Source organism: Pterocles gutturalis, unplaced genomic scaffold (assembly GCF_000699245.1).
Source record: "Pterocles gutturalis isolate BGI_N339 unplaced genomic scaffold, ASM69924v1 scaffold367, whole genome shotgun sequence".
NCBI lineage: Eukaryota > Metazoa > Chordata > Aves > Pterocliformes > Pteroclidae > Pterocles > Pterocles gutturalis.
Window position 1 is genome coordinate 25,076 of NW_010107554.1, and position 21,488 is coordinate 46,563.

Sequence of the window (21,488 nt, forward strand, 5' to 3'; positions counted from 1 at the left end):
GGTTTCGTATAATTTATTTTGAATCATTTGTCTTTGCTATCAAATAAAAGGGCAAGTATAGCTGCCATTTATTTTCCCTTTCTAGGAGTGCTTAGGCAGAGAAAACATCATCCTGTAAGCCAGAGGCATAGGTGACTTACTGCTTCATCCGCTGACAAAGAACTGAGAGTCCTGGGGATTCTTCAGTCATACAGAAGTTCAGAATTCATTTCTTTTGAGCTTTCACAGAATTGATTGGAGTAGAAGCTGTAGGTAAACAGGACTTCATTCACAAGCCAGAGAAGTAGGTCAAGAACATATTGATTTGCCTCAGTTTTTTTTCACAGAAATACTTTGAGGAAAGGGTGAAAAAAAAAAAGCTTATTATAAGCTCTTTGTAGAATAAAATTTACTTAATTTGTGAAAATCCGTCTAGGTCTGGAGGGTATGGAGGAATTAAATGCTCTCAAATACATCAGAGAGAGCACCATGAAACTTTGCTGTTTCTGAGATAAAAGCAGTTGTCATCCCCTCCTGTCCTTTTTCTCCACCTGAAAACTTCTACAAAAATTTCATATAAGTAAAAATGTTTTTCCGTTAATTTCATCTGAATTGTAGGCAGCCCAAAACTTGTATGTATTTTGATGGTAAGTTCAACATTCTGAAGGTGTCGGATTTGCATACTCACGGTGCATAACTGTCATAGAGATTGGCAGAGGAAGAAACTGTTGTTTCTGCAAGGAGGTAAGGGCTTGTTGTACTCCATGAGGCATGGGGAGGCAGCTTGGGTTCAATATACGCAGAAAACTTTCTGACCACATGCTTATATGGTCAACAACAAAACCACAAAATATTGACAAGTAGTTACTGTGTTTTGATGCATGTAACCTAGGGGTGATCTGTTTAAAAACAAAACTGCAATTCAGCAACACTGTAGGGATTGGGATATGCACAGATAATACAGTAGGAAGTTTATTCTAGGTCCTGTCTCCTTCAAAGCTTCGTAGGGTCTGATTTCCCCGTAGCCTGCATCCTTTCCCATAGTTAGCTCTCACCATCCCAGTAGTCCCTCAGCTTCAGATTTGTATATGTTGTCTGAGGTTCAGACTGTATAGAATAAAAGGTGGTATTATCTGGAGCTTTCAGAGTTAATTGCTCATTGAAATGAACAAGGCTTTCTTAGGAAAAAAAAGACAATACAGGTTTTTTGTTTTGTGGGGGGGGTATTGTTTTGTTTTTGTGCCTCAGGATGTTGTGTAATTGTCAACAAAAGCAAAACTTTTAACATTTATACTCTGCGATCTCTGAGGAGCACATGTAGCAATATATTCTGCAGCTTAATCTAGGACTGCAGTAGTATTAAAAAAGTGGGATTTGATCTGTAGTATGTAGGAGTTTTTAATGTTCGTGTTGTCAGATTAGCACCACGTTTAAATGTGTAGCTACAGTCCATGGAGCTTGGAATTTCAGACATTGTTTCTATTGTCCTTTGAATAGAAACAGTCAAAGAATGGAAAAGCAGGAATTTGACATCTGAGCAAGAAAATAAGTGTGTTTAGCTCTCTTTTCTTTCTTTCTTTGTGAGCAATGGCTAGGATGACTTTTGTGCTTCCTCGTTTAATTATTCTTTCTGTGCAGTAGCAAAGTACTATCTTTTGCACTCTTTCTGATATTTTCACAAGTGAAGTCCGTAAGTCTTTTAATTTGACTAGCTTAATGCCTTCAACTAAATAATGTTAAAAACAAACCTGTTTATACACTACTGTTTTGTCACTGAAGTTGTCATCATTGCTGCAGAAGTGTGGTCACCCTGAGGCACGGAGTCTTGGCTAACATACCTTCAGATATTTATTCACCATTCCAGTGTGGATTCTTCCTTTCCCCCAAATTGTGCATAACAGCATGTGAAATATTTTTTGGCACTGTTCATTAAATGAAGTGAGTACATCACAGGGGAAATTAGAGCAAGTAGAAAGAGAGTTAAAAATTAATATGTAGCAGGATAGTCACACAAAACTCATATATTAATTTTCCAAGCCAATAGACTGAATTTGACATGGAGTCTAACAGTGTAACGATGTTTGTAACTTGTTGCAGTATTGTGGTAATGGAAGGAGGAGATTCAACTTCCATCTTGGGGACCAGAGAGAAGAGGGAAAGGGTGACCACAGGATCAAATCATAATGACCTAGAAATTTTCTTCAGTAAACTGATTAATCTCAGTGACCTTTTTAAAACCCATTTTCTAGGGTATCTGTTGCCAGCATTAGCTTTTATCAAACCTACAGTGAGCATGGCTGCTGGGATATTTTACTGGCTGCTTAAAAAAGCTAAAGATGACTGGAAAACCAGAAGGAATGAATTCTGGTGTTTGTAGGTAAGACCAGAATTTACAGTGTTGGTCTACAGATTTATGTGAACAGTGGCAAGAACTCCACCGTATCTTCTGCTCTTCTAATTATATAAATCTGAAATATTTCTCTCTGTGGGCTCATTTTAGAGAAATCCAGAAAGTGGGCTCCAGACTCAATTTAACATTTGAATATGATGTGTTTTACACAACATGGCATTTTTTCAAGTGGGAAGCCTGTAAGATATGTCCAAAGGTAGATGTGAACAATTTTCTGAAAGTTAATAAATTGACCTATGCTCCCTAGTGCCTATTTGCATGCGTTTAACAGTGGTGCTTAGCGGGTAGCTTACATCTTTTTCATTGAAGAATAAGCTTTCTTGCATTTTCCACATAGTAAGAGCATGCATGTAGTAGTTACGGTTGAATATCTGATGTGTGCTACATTCATGTCTGCTCTTATTTTGCAATACCACGCAAATCTCCTCGTATTACAAGGCCTGACTCTTGTTAATAACCTTTTAAGTAGCCTCATTGTAAGCAGAAGATCAGAAATGTTATTTTTTTCAGAGGTTGGAAATGGTGATTTATGAAAAAATAACTGACATGCTGTAACTGTGCAAGCATAAAGTAAGCTGTATGTACTGGCCAGTCTCAATAGCTGCAAGTACGTGTTGCGGTCACTGACAGACAACAAGGAAGTGATTGCAGCTTCCCCAGCATGCATTCCTTGATGCTCTAAGAGGTTATTTTGTGGTTCCATCGACCATATACGTAAGGCTTATCTGGATTCATGCTGGACTTGAAATAATCATCCCTTCTGGAGCGCTTGGACACACCCAGCTGCTTCTGCAGCACTCTCTGCAGTCAAAGATTTCTGCATCTCCTACTGCATCCAGTATTATCCAGATTACCTCCCCCTTAGGTTGGATATTGGAGATTTAACAAGTGATTTATTGTGAGCGTAAATATAGCTCACAGTTCCTTGATCAAGATGTTATTCCTGTTTTACTGATGAAGAGCCTCGGGTTCTGATCAGTGTTTTCCAAGATTATAAAACAGTTTTCAACAAATCACTGTGTTTTTTCCTTCCTTTATCGTCTGTAGGCTCTGTGTATCTCTGGATTTACAGATGCATCACGGGCAAAGTAGTGTTTCCAGACCAATCTATGTTTTGCTCCTATAAAAGGTTTTGATGTTCTGTGGTAGTTAAGCAATTTTTGAGTAATCAAATCTTCTTAGCTTTGATTATTTGGCAGGTTCAGAGAAACATTTTAGTTGGCATTTTTCTCCCTAGAAGTTTGGAGAGTGTCTAAAATTGTGCATAAGGCGAAAAGAGTGAGATCAGCCATTGAAAATGTTTGTGTAAAGGAACCTCTTGACTTCATATACATTGGTGATATGGGAAGTGTCCGTCTGAACCTCAAGGCCTTGGACTGCCATTTTGGGAAGTAAGGAGTTAGTTGGTAATGGAAAGACTGGAGTTTGTATTCTTTCTGCTCTGTTACCCATTGCTATCTTCATGGATCTGACACACTGTTTATCTGACAGTGCACTCAGTACTGCTTCGCCAGGGAAAATTGCACAAAACAAGCCCAGTGCATCAGCATTTTCATTGTGTGTTAAGCTGAGCCTCCCTTCACATGGTCACATCCCCTTTTTAATCTGGGATTCCATGTCCCTTTCCCAGTCCAGCCTGTTTCTGTGGTGTCTATTGCTGGTCTCCCTGAGCTTCTGTTTCTGTGGTTTGAGTGTTTTTTGTGTGGCTGAGTGTTAAGACCTACAGGACTTTTGGAAGTGGCGTTGTGTGGGGGTTAGGCAGTACACTGGTTTAGTGTTAGTAGTTTGTCACGGACTGAGGTGATGGCTGCGTTCAAGTTGGATTTCCTCCCAGAGATGATGGTGGACCATTGCTCCTTGAATGCTAGCCCTGTGTAAGTATTGTGTTTTCATGTCTACATTTATAGCTGAAGTGATAGCTGGAGTTGCTGGCTCTGAAACCTCTGCTGTCTGATGAACTCCTGTTGAGGAAGGAGAGAAGAGAAATAGGAGAGCCTGCAGTTTGTTTTTGTGAGGAAATCCTAGTGGGCATTGACAATTGCTGTTGGATTCTGGATGGGTGTGGGGAGGTAGAGAAATGATCTGATACTTTTGGGAATGAGGGCTAAGGAAGAATAAAGCTATTTGACATAGGTGCTGATATTATGAAATCAGTTGCTTAAATCAGTTGTTGGGAGAACAGTTTCTGTTCTTCCCTATTAATGACTCTAGACTAAACCTTTTAATTAGGAATGAAAGGTTCCTTGAATACTGTTGAGGTCATGTTAAGAGTTGCCCAGTTAGCAGGAGCCATGCTATGTTCTTGAAGCTACCCAGGTCATAAAAGGCAGGGCTGAAAATTAATATTGGAAGAGGGTAAATGATGGCCAGTTGTTCTCAATTGGAATGAAAAGATGTTAAATGAAGAGAGGTAGTCTTCCTCTGTGTAAAAGGTATTGTTTGCCTCGGGTGTTTAGGGAGGTGCTGACCCTTTCTGAGTGAAAAGATAAAGAGGAGTGAAAGGATTTATGATTATTCCCTTCCCTTCTACTAAGAAGCTTTGGCGTTTCTGAGGTCTGTTAATACAGTTATAAAATTATGAGCTTTCCTGGTATCAGTTTTTCCTTAGGCTCTGAACAGCAGTGTATTGAGGGGAAAAAATTAACTAAACATTACCTGGTTTGGAATTTTTTTTTTAATTCTGTTCAGGGGAATATGATTGCAGATGGACAGTGAGGGGAACGGTTTACTGTAGTGTGCAGTTAATAAGCCATTCAAAATCTATAAGCAGGGTTGAAGAGAGCTGACTACTCTAGAAGGCGGCCACCTGTATTCTTCAACAAAGAGTTTGGGGGCGGAGGGAATCATTATCTAGTTACTGTTCCACTCCCATGTCCTTTCTCGATTATGCAGGGATTGATCAGCGATTTTAACCTACTGATCACTATAGCTATAATAGGATGTCCTTACAGTCAGTCTCCCACAGAGACAGGTCCTGTGGTGTGCCAGGCTGTGACTACCGATAGCAAGACATCCCATTGCACTTGGCAAACAATGAGGAGTCAATGCAGAAAGCAGCATGTAACTGTCAGCTACCCGGGTGTAGTATAACAGGCTGTAAACTGTTCATGCAACTAGATTTAATGCCTTGAGCCTACTGAAGATTCCCGTACTCAAAACTTCTGTGTTCTTGTAGTCTAAGGAGTGACTTTTTTTTCTATGTTAACATCCTACCAGCGTGGAACTTGATTCAGTCTGTGACTAACTAGATTGTCCAATCCCACCCTGTTCGTGTACAACCTAAGCATGGTTTTCGCCAAATGCTGTTGAAGGCTCCCTAGTTTCACATAGAGCTATTGCCTTGGAAACCTTTAATGAAACTTCTCATCTGTTCAGTAGTACATGTTTCTCTGTTTTAAGGTGGATCTTCACCCTGGGAAACAGTTCCAGATGGTCATATTTAAAAACAACGAAAAAATGTCCTCTCCTTTTCACCAGTTACTGATAACTTCAGTAGTCTGTGGATAGGCTGAGTTTAGATTCCTTCCTGTTCTGGTTTCTTTTTCTGTAAAATTTTACATGGTTGAACTAGTGATATTTTTCAGTTGTCTGAACAGGTGTACGTTCTGAATCCCAGATGTTGACAGCATTATAGGAACAAATGTTAAGAGAAGGTTTAAACAGCTGTGTAGAGTGTGTTTGGTTTCCAAGTACGCAGCTTGCCAGTGAATGTGAATGACGTTTCTGAATATTCTCTGGTATGTAGGGACTGGGAATGTCAGGAGTCTCTCTTTATATGTATATTCTAATTATATACATTTGTATATTATAATGATATACATTTATATGTGTGTATAAAAAAATTTATTTTTTAATCTCACTGTAAGCATGCTTCTTCTAGCTGCAATAGCATGTAGACTCTATGGAAAGACATAAAGCAGAAATTCCTTCATGTTTTTCATAGCTCAAAGAAAATGAATGGCACACTGGATCACCCAGACCAACCTGATCTAGATGCTATCAAGATGTTTGTGGGTCAGGTCCCACGGAGCTGGTGTGAGAAGGATCTAAGAGAACTTTTTGAACAGTATGGTGCTGTCTACGAAATCAATGTCTTGAGGGACAGGAGCCAAAACCCTCCTCAAAGCAAAGGTGAGAACTTCTGTACTTCTAGTGTCAGACAGGGGGTCTCAGCTGCTTTCACAGCTATAATAGTTAGTTATAATCTAAGCTGTTTGCTTAGTAAAACATCCCTGTGTGTTGGAGCTCTGTGTGACCCGGTGTGCATGCAAGCCCAGGCTTTATAGTGTTGAAGTGTATGTGCCTAATTATACCTGGGCTGTGATCCAGTCATTAGCTGAGCTGAGGAAAATCATGATTTTTTTTTTTTTAGAGCTCAGAAGTAATGGGGATGCTTGAAGAGTATGGATTATAATTGCAAAGCAGAACATCCAGTTAATATTGTGTTGCTCCAGAGCGTCATTATGATGCTATGGTAGGACTAAAATGTTGCTGGAAGTGTCAGTTTCAGATAAAATCTGAAATTGAGGTACCCAGTCATTTGTGTACATCAAATCCTAACAAAATGCTGTACCTGGATTTGCAGTTCAGTTATATGCAGCATCTTACTTCCTGTGAACCTACATAAGTTTTGGGTACTAGCAAATAATTGTTGGGTTTGATAACAGAAGTAGCCACCAATTATTTGGCAGATGTACCTAAATGTTTGTTTTAATGGTGTATTGATGATGTATGGTCAGTTGTGAATATATCCTATTTTATTACACTTTAGAAATATTTTTTAAACAGTCATAATCGGTAGTACCTACCTATTTCAATATCTGACCTCTTCTACTTGTCGTATGTTTTGCATTGGAAGGATGGAGGTGAGACTTGGCAATTTCTGTACAGCATGTCAGGATTCATAGTGTTATTTTTTGGCTAGCATTTTATTTCAATTGCAGGGTGCTGTTTTGTTACATTTTATACCCGTAAAGCTGCACTAGAAGCACAGAATGCTCTTCACAACATGAAGATCCTCCCAGGGGTAAGAGAAGAACCATGCTTTCTTTGCAACTCTGTCTTGTTTTTCTGAGCTCTGGCACAGCTGAGGTACAAACATACGTTATCTTGCCCTCAAATCATGTTTTAAAAGAATTATTAAAAAGAGCAATGTCATGAGGTTTGTATAACAGATCTTAAGGGAATTTTGGAGCATTTGGGAGAGTAATAGTAGTAGGTAGTGAAGTGGGTGGGCATGGCTCCTACAATAGTCTCTGAGGAGGAGTGATCTCATATCATTAGGAACCTTTTCTTTCTTCTAGAAATTTATGCATTGTTACATATGCACTTGTGTAGAGGCAGTTTAGGCTACCATTTTTTTCCTTCCACAAATCTTACGGGATATATTTCATAAAGTGAGTTGCATCTAGGATTAAATAATCTTTTTACATTTCAGATGCACCATCCTATCCAGATGAAACCAGCTGACAGTGAAAAGAGTAATGGTAAGCTGTACTAAAGTCTGACTTGGGTGGCATCATTTGTGCTAATAGGGATGCTTGAGGATTTTCTTTTGTTGAACAGCTGCTGCTGAAGTCTTCTTGAATTGGAGACCTGATTTTTTTAAAGGAAAAAAAAAAAAAGTGGTTTCAGTATAGTAGGTAGCGTAAGTGATGTCTCTGAAATTCCATGACTCAGGATCTCCCACCGCTGCTGCTTGTGGTAGAACCATGTTGTTGGTTTGGGAAACATCCAGTGAGTTCTTCTTTGTACTAAGGTGGGTTTAATCTTTGTTGGGGACACAGTGGGATTGAGTGCACCCTCAGCAAGTTTGTGGATGACACCAAACTGAGTGCTGTGGTTGATAGCCTAGAGGGAAGGGATGCCCCATCCCTGGAGGGGCTCAAGGCCAGGCTGGATGAGGCTTTGAGCAACCTGGGCTGGTGGGAGGTGTCCCTGCCCATGGCAGGGGGGTTGAAACTTGATGATCTTTAAGGTCCTTTCCAACCCAAACCATTCTGTGATTCTATGATGCCATTCAGAGGGACCTTCACAGGCTCAAGAGATGGGCCTGTGTGAACCTCTTGAACGTCAACAAGGCCAAGAGCAAGATCCAGCACCTGGGTTAGGGCAATGCCAAATATGGATACAGTCTGGATGATGCGTGGATTGAGAGCAGCCCTGTGGAGGACTCGTGGGTACTGGTGGGTGAAAAACTGCATGTAAGCCAGCAATGGACACTTGCAGTCCAGAAAGCCAACTGTATCCTGGGCTGCATCAAAAGAAGGGCTAACAAGTCAAGAGAGGTAATTCTCCCCCTGTACCCTGTTCTTGTGAGACCCCAGCTGGAGTGCTGTGTTCAGCTCTGAGGCCCCCAGCATAAAAAAGACATGGACCTGCTCGAGCCAGTCCAGAGAAGGGCCATGAAGACGATCGGCAGCTAGAGCACCTTCCCTATGAGGACAGGCTGAGAGAGTTGGGGTTGTTTAGCCTGGAGAAGAGAAGGCTCCTGGGAAACCTTACGGCAGCCTTCCAGTACCTAAAGGGGGCTACAGGAGAGCTGGGGAGGGGCTCTTCATCAGGGAGTGTGGTGAGAGGATGAGGGACAATGGTTTTAGACTGAAAGACAATAAATTTAGATTAGATATTGGGAAGAAATTTTTTCCTGTCAGGGTGGTGAGACACCAGCCCAGGTTGCCCAGAGAAGCTGTGGGTGCCGCATCCCTGGAGGGGTTCAAGGCCAGGCTGGATGAGGCTTTGAGCAACCTGGGCTAGTGGGAGGTGTCCCTGCCCATGGCAGGGGGGTTGGAACTAGATCCTTAAGGGCCCTTCCAACCCAAACCATTCTATGAAATCTAGAAATGCTTTTTCACGTGCTTGCCCAATTTGAAGCAAGGCCTGTTGCAGCTAGGGTGGGAGTCAAAACTTCCTGTAATATACAAGGGAGAATGAGAATTCACAACAGTTCAGTAGACAAAAAACTGTAACTGTTTCTGCACATTGGCCATTTCAGATGGATTAAGACATTTAGGATCTACCATTGGATAAATGATCATTTATCCATGTATTTCCATGATGAATTTATATATGTACGTACATACATGCTCAAGTGTGTGTCTATATATACTGCTGAAATATAAGCAAATAAAGTGTTTAACATCTTGAAGTTTCAGCCTTTCCTACCTGGCTGAATTTTATTTTCTTCATTTCCCATAGTTACTATAAGATCAGGGTTGTACGATGAAGACAATAATCCTGGTTCCAGAAAGCTTACATCTTAAGATAATTGAAAACAGAAGGTGGGATATACGGGTAGCATACAGTAGGAGAAATTCCATCTGTAAATTCCTCCATGTGTATACAGAATGTATTTCTGTGTAAATATGTCTAGAAAGGTGTAATTCTTTTGAAGTGTTGTTGGGAGGAGAACAGAATAGGTTCTCTAAACTGAAATTGATCTTGCATTATACACGCACACATGAATATCCTGGGAAAATAATGGAAGGAGGAAGAAAGTATTTAATGGCATTTTAAGGTGACGGTTCTGAGGCTGTTGTATAATTATATGAGTTTTAGTAAAACATGTAAGTGAAAATATAAATAAGAAACCATCAGTTTAAAAGTATTTTAACTTGGCATTAATAAAAGGGATTATGGATCTCTTTGAACTAAAATGGACTGCAAAAAGGATTTGAAAACAGCTTTATTCTCTACAAGCTTGAAAGTGAACTGGGTAAAACATTGATTTAGTAGTCACTTAAAGTCATGTCAGCTGGAATTTTCTTCAACACCATAGAAGACTGAGCAAATAAGTTGATTTCCCTCACCATGGCACTAAATAGGAGAAGACTTTCTCTCTTGAAGCTTCAAATTGTGCTACAACCCTCATCATATTATATTTTATATTGTGCTGAATGTTGTAAAATGATATTCTGCATAGTTTGCTTCTTCCTTTAAAAACAAGTATTTCAGAGGTGATTAGCATCCTTAAATACATAAAACAAGGGGTACAAAGTTCTGCTCTGGATTTGAATATACCCCACTTCCTCAAGTGACCTTAAACTGACATTAGTAACCACTAACTGAAAAGTTAAGAGAAATGTCTTTCTGGACCATTTATTTTTAAATAGCATCCGCACAGAAAGGTATTCTTCAACTCTAATGTATCTATTATTACATGGTCCCTCACCACATCCTTCTCTCTAAATTGGAGAGGTATGGATTCGAATGATGGACTGTTCAATGGATAAAGAATTGCTTGGCTGGTCGCAGCCGAAGGATGGAGGCAATCCATCATTCTGGTTTGAGGTGTTATTTTCATGCTTTTGATACAGATCAGAATGGATGAATCTGAAACAGAACTAAAACTGTCCTGTTTTAGCAGCTGCCATTGCTTCCAATGTTGAGACAGGAGCATGATGAAATAGGCGGACCTAAATTTGTGTGATTGGCATGATAAAGAGGCTAGAAAGGAGCTTTCTGCAGCTCGCTTGTTTAGATATGGTTAGGTATGTTGGTAGTCTAAAGATAGAAGAGACAGAGGAGAGAGGATGAAAATAGTCCAATAAAATACATAACAAGTCTTCTCGCAGTCACCAGGAACTGAATCTAGGAGATGCTGGGAAGTGCTGAATATGATATATTTTTTCCTTTTCTTACATTCTTGCAATTCACAGGCTTGCAAGGGAGAAACAGTCATCAAAGTCTAAACATAAAACATCATAAAACAGGCATCCTTGAGGTTCATTGAGGTGTTTCATATGCATCCTTTTAAACTGAAGAGTTGCCATTATTGGGAATCTGGTTTTGACAAGCCCCTACCTTAAATACAGGGGAAATAACTGCAGTTGATGGAGAAGACTTGAAAAAATAAGATCTAGTAAGTGCGTATTTGCTGGTAATACTCTTATCCTTTGATTTCTTAGCAGTAGAAGATAGAAAATTGTTTATTGGAATGATATCCAAGAAGTGCAATGAAAATGATATCCGAGTGATGTTCTCCCCCTTTGGGCAGATTGAAGAATGCAGGATATTACGGGGCCCAGATGGCCTGAGCCGAGGTAAGGAGGAAGCTTTTCCGACAGTTCAAGGTTCTCTACTGGTTGCTGCCTTTTGGAACTCAAGGTGGCATTTCAGCTCTTTCTGTCATTTCCCCTACCCTCCCCCCACCCCCCATAGGCATTTTCTTTTTTTTATTCATCCCAGTAACTGCCAGATGTACTGAATTACATGGTTCTTTTTTGTTCTTTCCTCAGGTTGTGCATTTGTGACTTTTACGACAAGAGCCATGGCACAAACAGCAATCAAAGCAATGCACCAAGCACAAACCATGGAGGTAAAACAACTTAGTGGGTGTCAGGAGAAGATGTAATTTGTCAGGGAGTCACTATGGAGTTTGGAGGATGGGAGAGCAGGATAAGTGCAGTGTGTGTTTCTTCAGAAATACTACTCCTGGACCTTCTGTTTGTTCTGCTCCTATTTTTAGAGCTCGAGACAGAAACTTCATCTGCAGAGAAAATACCAAAATACAAAATAGAATTAAAAGCAAATGAGATGTTGAACCTTTAATGAAACATGCTGTTTGAATATAAGTGTGTGTGTGTATGCATGTATGTATGCATGTGGAGGGAGGGGAATACTTCCAATGACTGGGTCTTCATGCAGTATTTTTGAGACTGCTGGGGACAGCAAGTGGGTAATTATTTGAATTGCTGTTTGCAGGGTTGCTCTTCTCCCATTGTGGTAAAATTTGCAGACACGCAGAAGGACAAAGAGCAGAAACGAATTGCTCAGCAACTCCAGCAACAAATGCAGCAGATCAGCGCTGCCTCAGTATGGGGAAACCTGGCTGGTCTCAACACACTTGGACCCCAGTACTTAGCAGTGAGTTTCTGATTCGGGTTCTTTTCAACTCTTCAGGGATTACAGTGTCTGTCTTGGTGTGTAATGTATTCGTTTTTAGAAGGCTCCTAATAGATGGGAGCAGGGTTCTTAATCCCCATTTTGTGGATGAGGAGGCTGAAATTAATTTACGGGCTAACAGCTAGTCAGGATACATTTAAGTGAGGATTTCAACCCCAGTCACTGTAGCCGTAACTGCTGTTTGTTTTTTGGGTTTTTTTGGTTTTTTTCTGGTGTTGTGTAGAATGAGTTTGTGCTGGGAAGATTTTCTTCATATGTTATGGCCTTAGTGTTTATCCATATAAATGCCCTTTCACTGTCTATCTGATGGCATAGTTCTTGTACTCCTCTTCCATTTTTCCTTCTTTAGCCTTTATTTCTCTTATCCCCTTCCAGTGAAACCTAGAACAGAACTTGGTGCTGTCCAAGTAGAAAAGTTGATCAGGTTGGAAGCACCAAGTGGCTGACAGCGCACAGTAAAAAATACACTTAAAAAAAGAAATCCAGAAAGCAGAGAGAAACTACTCTCTTTATCAAAAATGATGCAACAGAGGGTGGTCTGCTGTTTGTCACTGATTTTAGTTGATTCAGCCCTAAAGGCTGAACTTTTTCATAAACTGGTGTTGCCAGAGTAGCTATGAGAACTGTATTCATGCAACATAAGGTCTGGGGTATAGAAAAGGAAAATTTAATCTCATTCTTGGTATGATGTGCTTGGTTGAAGTGGGGGCATTCTCTCTTTTACTACCGCTTTAGTTTTGGTAGATTGGAATTTTTTGTAACAGTACCTAGTTAATGGAGGAAGGAATAGGAAATCCCTCTAAATATCTTCCTAGCTGAGGCTTTAAATTTCTTCTGTGGCTGCTGTGCTTAAAGAAAGTGGAAGAGGTTCCCTCTCACAGTGGCTCTGGTTTTGGTATGGCATTTGCCGTTTGTTCTATGCTGGCAGTGTCAGCTGTAAAGTCTGGCTTCAGGTAGTATCATTAGAGATGGGAGTCCTGCCTGAGGTGCTTTGGATAGGGGTTCTTTCTCACTACTGGTGCTACTGGTTTTGTCTTGGTGCATTAGCTATGAGCTTCCCTCAACAGAGATTATGTTGACTGGGGAAAGTGTTGTGCTGTTGCTTTGGCTGCCAATATGATGCATGGGCAACATGGATTTTCACTGTGGTGGTGCTCTGGCTGTATTGTGTAAGGGGAATTATCTTTACGCTTCGCTATGATCTGCTGCATGGGCAGTGGGAATTCTTTGTGACGGCGCTCTGGCTGTGGTGTGATGCAGTTTCTCCCAGAAGCGGAGCCAGCCCTCACTCTCACTCTTGTTTTGTTTTTTGGTGTAATGTCTAGCTTTATTTGCAGCTCCTTCAGCAGACAGCAGCTGCGTCTTCTGGGAACCTGAACACGTTGAGCAGCCTCCACCCAATGGGAGGTGAGTTTTTTCCACCAGAAGCCAAGTTCAATGCCAAAGAAAAGAGGAGGGTAGAGAAGGTAGCCAAAAGGCTGTAGACACATTTACCTCCTTTGAAATAAGTAGTCCTAAGTATACCCACTCCTTTGGAATGACAGGAATCCTCTGCTACAAGTTTGGATGTTTCTTCTTAATCTTAGTTAACCATTGTCCCCAAGGTAAGTTGTGATATACTGGTAATCTCCCCTACCTCTAGCATTTAAAATTCTCTTCCCTTATGGGTGCAAAAAGATGGCTCTGTTTTTTCATCCAGACAGGATGAAAGCATTGTGCTTTGAAGTAAGAATTAATGCATGTGTTTCAGTGAAAATGGATTCTTAGGTTTCCCATTTTAAATTCTTTGTTCTTAAATACATCAAAGTTGAAAAGGAAGTGTTGGTGGGAATGTGAACTAGTGCTTCATTCAGGTTCTTTAATTCCTTCTTTTGCATTATGATTGATTACACCATTGCTGTTAGGGAAATACCAGCTTAATAGATACGAGCCAAATTCCTTGCTGCGGACTGCTAGCCAGAATATTCGCCAAGTGTAGCAGTACTGTGGCTGCAAATTGATTGTCCCTTCTGTCTTCACAGGGTGGGGAATAATAAAACATGTTAGTAACTCCATTCACCGCATTCTCTAAATTCTTCTGCTGTTGGGAAGAAAACTAGTTTTAATACTGAATATTTTAAGCTTTTAAAATTGCCTCCTGGAGTTGTACAGTAGTTTACAGTATTACATGCCCTGTCTGTGCAGAGGTTAATCTAAAAGTGTCAAGAAAGTAAAGTGTCTCTGTACATCTGACTTGTGTTGGTACACCCATCAGTAACAATTACAAGCTTTTGCAAAGTATTATGTTTTCAGTTGTAAGAACTTTGATGTATACTTGAGGTTGATTCTAACCTTAGATTCTTACGTTTACTTTTTTCATGTTAGACCTCTTCAGAGCTCGTAGATCCAAGACTCTTGCCAAAAGCAATTAAAAAAAAAAAGTTCCACTAATATCCTGTGTGGTGGTGATCTATAATAGGTTTTGTTATGCTCATGATACTGTTTTTCCCTCTCTTGTGTCTGTGGTAATAAAGGAGAAGAACAGTACAACAATTCATGTTAATTGTTACTGCAGTAAGGACTGGAACAAAGGGAAGGGACTAACGAGCTGAGGTTGCCTATGCAGTTTCCAGGGTAGTTCTGTCTTCAGTAGTTAAAAAAAAAAAAACTTAATAATTGAGAACTTGGACGTATAAATAGCATGTTGCATGGTGTTTTGAAAAAAATATTCCAAGTCTGTGATTCTGCACAGATAGAGCTTTAGTTTCAGAGTCCCATTAATATCTCAGCTGATATCCTTCCTTGAAATTCATAGAAAGAAAAATTAAGTAGGTTAATTAGATCCCAAACTATATCAGACTTTGTGGACAAAATTTAATCTTAAACCTATTTGAAAAGCAGATGGGAAAACAATGTGATGACAAGAGGAGAGGTGTAGTGGGTACATGCCAAACTGCTTCAGAAAGTGAGCAAGCTGCTCTGTTCTTCACTAGCTCTAACACTTGCACGTTTAACCCTCTGCAGCACAATAAAAACAAAAAATACAATTTTTGGGTTTTAACTTCATGCTTTTGTGTTACAATGGCACCTTAAGAATACACATAAAGGCAGAATCCTCTTGTTAACAGGCACTAAATGTGGTTAGGGAAACAGACCCTGTCACAAAAACAATTGAAAAAGATAAAACAAACATACTGTGCTAAAGGTAGTAGAAGTTTTTTAGAAAATAAGTAGTTTATATTGCATTGTCACTTACATTCTTACGTTGTCTGTTTACATACTTGAATTACAAAACTGAGATTTTAAACAAAAACAGTTGAAAAAGATAAAAAAACAAACATACTGTGCTAAAGGTAGTAGAAGTTTTTTAGAAAATAAGTAGTTTATATTGCATTGTCACTTACATTCTTACGTTGTCTGTTTACATACTTGAATTACAAAACTGAGATTTTAATTATTGGAGATGTGAGGTTTGTCACCGAGTACTTGGTAAGATCCGAAAGATGAGGTGCTACATCTGCCTAGGATATTTTGACATTGTTATATGAATGATGATTAATTTCATTCTGTTTTTAATTTTGTAGGGAAGAATTACTAGGGATTGTTTGAAGCCAGATGAAAAGAAGCAGAATAGTTAGAATAATCAAACTTAGAGACAAAAAGGGGAAATAAGGGAAAAGGGAAGAAAGGGAGAATTGGAAGAATAGAGCTAGCCTACCAAGGGGTGGCTGAAATGCAGAATTCAGAAAGATGATCGATACCAATGATAATCCCATGGCAGGAAAAGAGGGCAAACTATGGTGTCAGTACAGACTGAATGGTTTAATTCAAAAAATATGACTCAAATTAAGGTGAGTCAGATAAGTAGATTGACCAGTAAAAGTTCATCAACACAGGGGATACCCTTTGCCCCCTGCAGTATTCCTGGCTGCTTATCCACAACATGCCCGATGTTTCCCATTTTCCTTACCACGTCTGTTTGAGGAGCTGACTAGCCTGTGTGTGCATTGCCTGATCCTGTGGTCAGGAGTTGCCGCTGAACATTGCCTCACAATTGACTGTTGGTTCTTGACTGCTGGGGGCACCAAACAAAACATGCTGGTATTCAGCTGCTGGTGGCTTAAGGGTGTGACTTTGTGGCCACTGTGGTGTGTAGGCCTTCTTGAAAGAGTTCTGCAGTTATTGCTGTTCCCATACAAAGAGAGTGGAGGGACACGAGAAGTGGAGGATTGGCCTGGTGTCTAGACAGATTCTCCAGCTTACAGATAAACTGTCAGACCCTGGCTTAACTTAACTGGCTGCTATGCTTTTGTGACTGGAGAGAACACTGCTTGAAAGTTTCTGTACATCTGGGATCATAACTACCTCGTCTTTTATTGAAACTCATCTGTCTAGGCAAAGAAAAATATTTTTTTTTAGTTATAAGAAGGAGTTGCAACGTAGAAAATATCAGTAACTAGTATTAAGCCTGTTCTTAAGTTCCTTCCCATTATTCCCTTGTGATGTGCTGGATCTGTTAAGCTTGGATGATGATGACTATTCTAGAAGAAACTCTGTGAATTCTTCAATGTGTTGCAGGACTGAATGCGATGCAATTACAGAACCTGGCTGCGTTAGCAGCTGCGGCCAGCGCAGCTCAGAATACACCGAGTGGTACGGCTGCACTCACTTCATCCAGCAGTCCCCTGAGTGTGCTCACCAGCTCAGGTAAGAGACTGCCTTTGCTGTAGTGTGTTATGACCTGGGTTGCCCTAGGAGTTGTTTCAGGATAGATGTCATCTGTTTTGTCTATCCCTTTTTGTCGCTTTCATGTTGATTCTTAAATAGATAAGCAGTTTTACTAGTAGATTCACTGGCCTTTGTTAAGGGTAGATGTCTTTGCCACCAGCAAAGGCTTTTTTACCGTCTGTGTTCCTTCCTCCAAATGGTCAGATTAATTTGGAGTAAAATTAATTTTTGAGGTCATCATGAAGGAGAAAGGTGGGTAACCTCTTTCCAGTCACATTATTACAATCTCATCACATACTCAGCTTATCTATGATTTAGGCAGGTACTGTGGCAGATGTACCCTGCTCCTCTGGACATGGAGACAGATGATGCCTTAAGCATGAAGTAATGCATTCTGTGCACTAGAACAGTACAGTTTACATTCCTCTGGCATTAGTGAAGACATGGATACTATAACCTCATAGAAGCCGAATAAGCAGAGCCCTTGTACATTTATTGGAAAGCATTGTCTAGAACTGAGTGTATAAGTTGCACATAAAAATTAGTATCTTGCTCTTCTGGGTTGTGTGTTTGTTTTTTGGGTTTTTTTTGTTTGTTCGTTTGGGTGATTGATTGGGTTTTTTTACTTTAGGTTATGTACATTATCCAGAGAGGTTAGAATGTCCAAGTAGCGTTCTTTGGCTGCCTTATTGTTAAATGTGATCATTAAATGCAACAAACAATGAAACAAAAATTGTGCTTGCATCAGACCTGCTCAGTTTTTACCACAAATGAGGATCAGTATCTTACTCCATTATTTCTATCCTATTTTCAGTTATTTCTAAATCCTGACATGGGAACGGATACCCTGTATTTTCAGGGTGTCAGTTTCCCAGCACCTGCAAAGTGGTATGTGGGCTTGGTTTTGGGTTTTTTGTTTTTGATAAAAAGCCAAGTTGATAATCCAGCCTACAGAGTTGATATCTTCACCTGTGATTGTGAGAGACCAAAGCAGATTGGGGTATGTTTTAAAATTCCACAGGTAGCTTTTTGTATTGCCTAAGAGGACCAAGGAGCTGGACTAGGAGACTATAAAAAGATTACAAGGAAAAGCTGTTTAGAAAAACTTCTGTCACACGATCAGGAGTTAAACTGTGGGTACTTTGCGCAGTTCTCTACTTAGAGAAATCCCCAAGAAAGAATTCAGTTCAAAGAGTATTTTGTTGCCGAACAGGGGGTTTTTTAAGCATTGTAGACCACAAAGTTTTTATGTAAAGATTAGAATTTCAAAATTTGTCTTGACTCCCAGCTATGGTATCCTATTCTATAATTAAAAAAAAAAAAAAAAAAAAAAGAGCTGAGCCTATAGAAGAGGTGCATTTATAACCCACTAATGCTTCATCATAGAAAAGGTGAATATATCTGAGAATTTCTCCCATATGTCCTCATGCAGTAGCAGAGCTGGAATTGTCAGGTTACAATTGGCTGTGACTGGCGTTTAGAACTGAGATTTCCTTGTTGGCACTCTCATCTACTGCTGTAGCAAGTTTGTTCTCTGATTTGTTGAAGTGGGAAAAAGGACTGGCAGGTTGTGAAGTTCAAATGCCAGACATACTAGAAAAGGCAGAGAAAGCTTCTTCTCAGAAGAGTACAGTGAAAGGACAAGGGCAATAGACACAAGTTGCAACAGAGAAAATTCTGACTGAATATGAGAAAAATAAAATAAATGGTGAGAGTGATTAAGCTCAGGAACCAGGTGCCAGTGAGGCTGTGGAATCCCCATCATTTCAGAGATTCAGAGAGCTATTGGAAAGGACCCTGAGTAGGCTGACCTGACTCAAAGGTTAGACCAGCTCTGAGCAGACCATTAGAGTAGATGATCCACAAAGGTCCCTTGCAACTGAAGTTATGCTACTGTTGTGTGATCCTTTGAGACAGGTTTCTCCTCCCTGAATTTTGTCTGTTCCACAGTGCTCTGCAGGTTCCTTTTCCCTTGATTAGAGACGTATGTCAGGATTCTGTTCCACTTTTGATCATGCTGGCGGAGGGCCTAGGGCATGGGGAGCATTCCATTTTTAAGCACCTTCTGTGCTGAATCCAAACAACTTTCTGATCGCCAGTCGTATTAGTAAATGATTGTGCATCAACAATCAAGCAATCATGATGGGTCATTTGAATTAATATCCTATACAGATGGGTCAGTCAGTTCACGCTTCACAGCCTTGTAGCACGAAGCAGTCACTGTTGTGTTGTCCTTTCAGCTTAATTTCAAGTATAATTTTAAAGAGTAGATATTAACTTTGTTCAAAAGAAGTAAAAAGTTCTGGAGGATATGTGCTCTATATGTAATCACTGACATCAAACTCTGAAATAGTTTTGAGTGCTTTTCATTAGAGGTACTAATATGCTTCACCTTTGAAAACTACTTAAATTGGGGTGAGGGGAAGCCTCGGTGTGTACAGACAGCATTCAGTCTCATCATACTTCCTGTAATTATACAGCTTTTGAACTCTTTACTGTGAACTGTCTCTTATAAAGGCAAACTGGAAATTCTCTTTCAATTAATATTTATATGTGTATTCACACAGAAGGCTGTTGGACTCCATAGATTCAGACCCTCCTGAACCATACCTAGACCTTGAAAAAGTTCAGTATATAGCTGTTCAGTACCAAATGCTTTCCTTGTCTGTGGAACATATGGCAACATCTACTGTGATAACCTCTGAAACCTAACTGCAGATGAGATGACTACCGGCTTGACTTCTGTCCACCTGTCATCCAAATGTTCACCTGATGCTTATATTTGGACACCTCTCCCAGATTGTCCTCATGTTGCATAATTGGTGGAAAAATACAGACAATCGTTATGCATAGTTACCTCTTTTATTTTCTTTCATCTGCACTGGTATCTTTTGTGTTTGGGGAACTTGGAAGTCCACACTGTGCGGAGTCCATGGACATGTCAGAATGGTTGAACTTGGAGGTTTTAAGTATTGTTGGTATGCTGGTTGTGCTGTCATCCTGCCCATTTCAGGTGATTTTGTTTAGCTATTTCCAAGCAATATTGTGTATTTTGATGTAGAATAGGATACAGCAAAACCTTCAGCCTTGCAATAAAGCAGCTACTCCTTGGAACTGAACAGACTGCTGCTGCATCCACCTATAGGCAGTCCATGTTATAAACACTGTGGCCTTAGATAAACTCATTTGAACAGGAAGCTTGTGAAGGGGACATTCAAGAAAATATTACATAAGTATTGCAGGATTGGAGTGTCTTGTCTGCTGTCTTTTTGACTCAGACACCGGCAAGAATTTTCTGCTCCGGAACAAAAGAGAACGGTTGCAAAAGCTGATTTTTCCCTTTCTCCTCCTTTCAAAGGCAACCATCAAAGGTCCAGCAAAGACTAGGTGACTTTGCTGGCCTTAGTGTTTCTCCAGCTAAATTGTTTTCAGAGGCATCATAGTCTTTCTGCTTTCCTGAAACTAATTCTGGTACAGTTCAGTCAGACTCACTGCGTGAATGTTAGTGCTCTTTAGCTCATTTCTTGGATGCTAGATGACTGAATTAGAACAGACTTAATGTTCCCTCAGTTTACCTACCTCCACAAATTGGTAGTTGATGTCCTTGTCCACATTTCGTTAATCAGCTATTCTTTACTACATATTCAAATTTTCTGGAAACCTCTTCAAGTATTTTCAGCTAGTTCTCTTAGAGTTAGCCTTTTTGACTAGACATAACTCAGATCTAAGAAAACATAACCTAGGTAGCAAGCAAAGAAAAACCAACAACCCTCCACAAACTGCACAGAAACAATGTTAAGAATTAGGGGTGGAGTAAAGAACATGTATTAAAGCTATATTGGTTTTCCATCTCCATTACTGTATGCTGTTTTCTGATTGGAAATAATACACAGCACCCAGAAAAACAGAAGAACAGAAAGGATAACTAGAACTGTGGAACTCCTTCCCTATTAGGAGCAATGAGGGAGCCTGAAAAATAGAAGACTGACATGGGAGGAGATGTGTTTGAAGCCTACAAATGTATTAGTGGTGTGATGGAGACGAATAGGGAAAGCCCAGTCGTTAGATATTTCAAGACAAGAATTACAGGGTATCGGGTGAAGTTGTCAGCTGACAGCTCAAAAATAAAAAGAGCTATTTCTTTGCATTGTGCAGAACTCTTGCCTTAGAACATGGTAGAGTCAAACAATTCGGTGTTCAAAATGCACAAAATTAATGAATGAAAATGGTAATTTTAATACAAAGACATTGCTCTTGGCTGAAAAAATCCTAGATTCACAAATTGTTGCATTGGTATATAGACAATACCTAGGAAGTGTATCATTATACCTAGTAATTACAAGTGTTAAATTTTCTTGGCATTTTCAGTACTAAACCGTTTCCTGTTTTGCTTAAAGAAATTTCTGATAAAGTCCGCTAAACTAAAATAACTGTGTTCACCTTTTTGTAGTGTTTTTAATGAATTTATTTAAAATCACAACCTTTTCAA

General features: G+C 39.8%; 1 protein-coding gene across 4 annotated transcripts in view; it reads left to right on the forward strand.

Moving 5' to 3' along the window:
- The window catches only part of CELF1 (CUGBP, Elav-like family member 1), a 42,150-nt gene that overhangs the window by 8,845 nt on the left and 11,817 nt on the right, over positions 1-21,488 (forward strand). Inside the window, exons 1-9 of one of the 4 annotated variants that reach the window (XM_010088117.1) lie at positions 4,169-4,263; positions 6,333-6,520; positions 7,333-7,415; positions 7,827-7,875; positions 11,299-11,430; positions 11,626-11,705; positions 12,092-12,253; positions 13,618-13,699; positions 16,850-16,978. In XM_010088117.1, the coding sequence (XP_010086419.1) occupies positions 4,193-4,263; positions 6,333-6,520; positions 7,333-7,415; positions 7,827-7,875; positions 11,299-11,430; positions 11,626-11,705; positions 12,092-12,253; positions 13,618-13,699; positions 16,850-16,978 (976 nt within the window). In that variant the 5' untranslated portion in view covers positions 4,169-4,192. Of the gene's footprint in view, positions 1-4,168; positions 4,264-6,332; positions 6,521-7,332; positions 7,416-7,826; positions 7,876-11,295; positions 11,431-11,625; positions 11,706-12,091; positions 12,254-13,617; positions 13,700-16,849; positions 16,979-21,488 lie in introns of those variants that run through there. The other 3 variants (XM_010088114.1, XM_010088116.1, XM_010088115.1) reach the window with 3 other exon arrangements.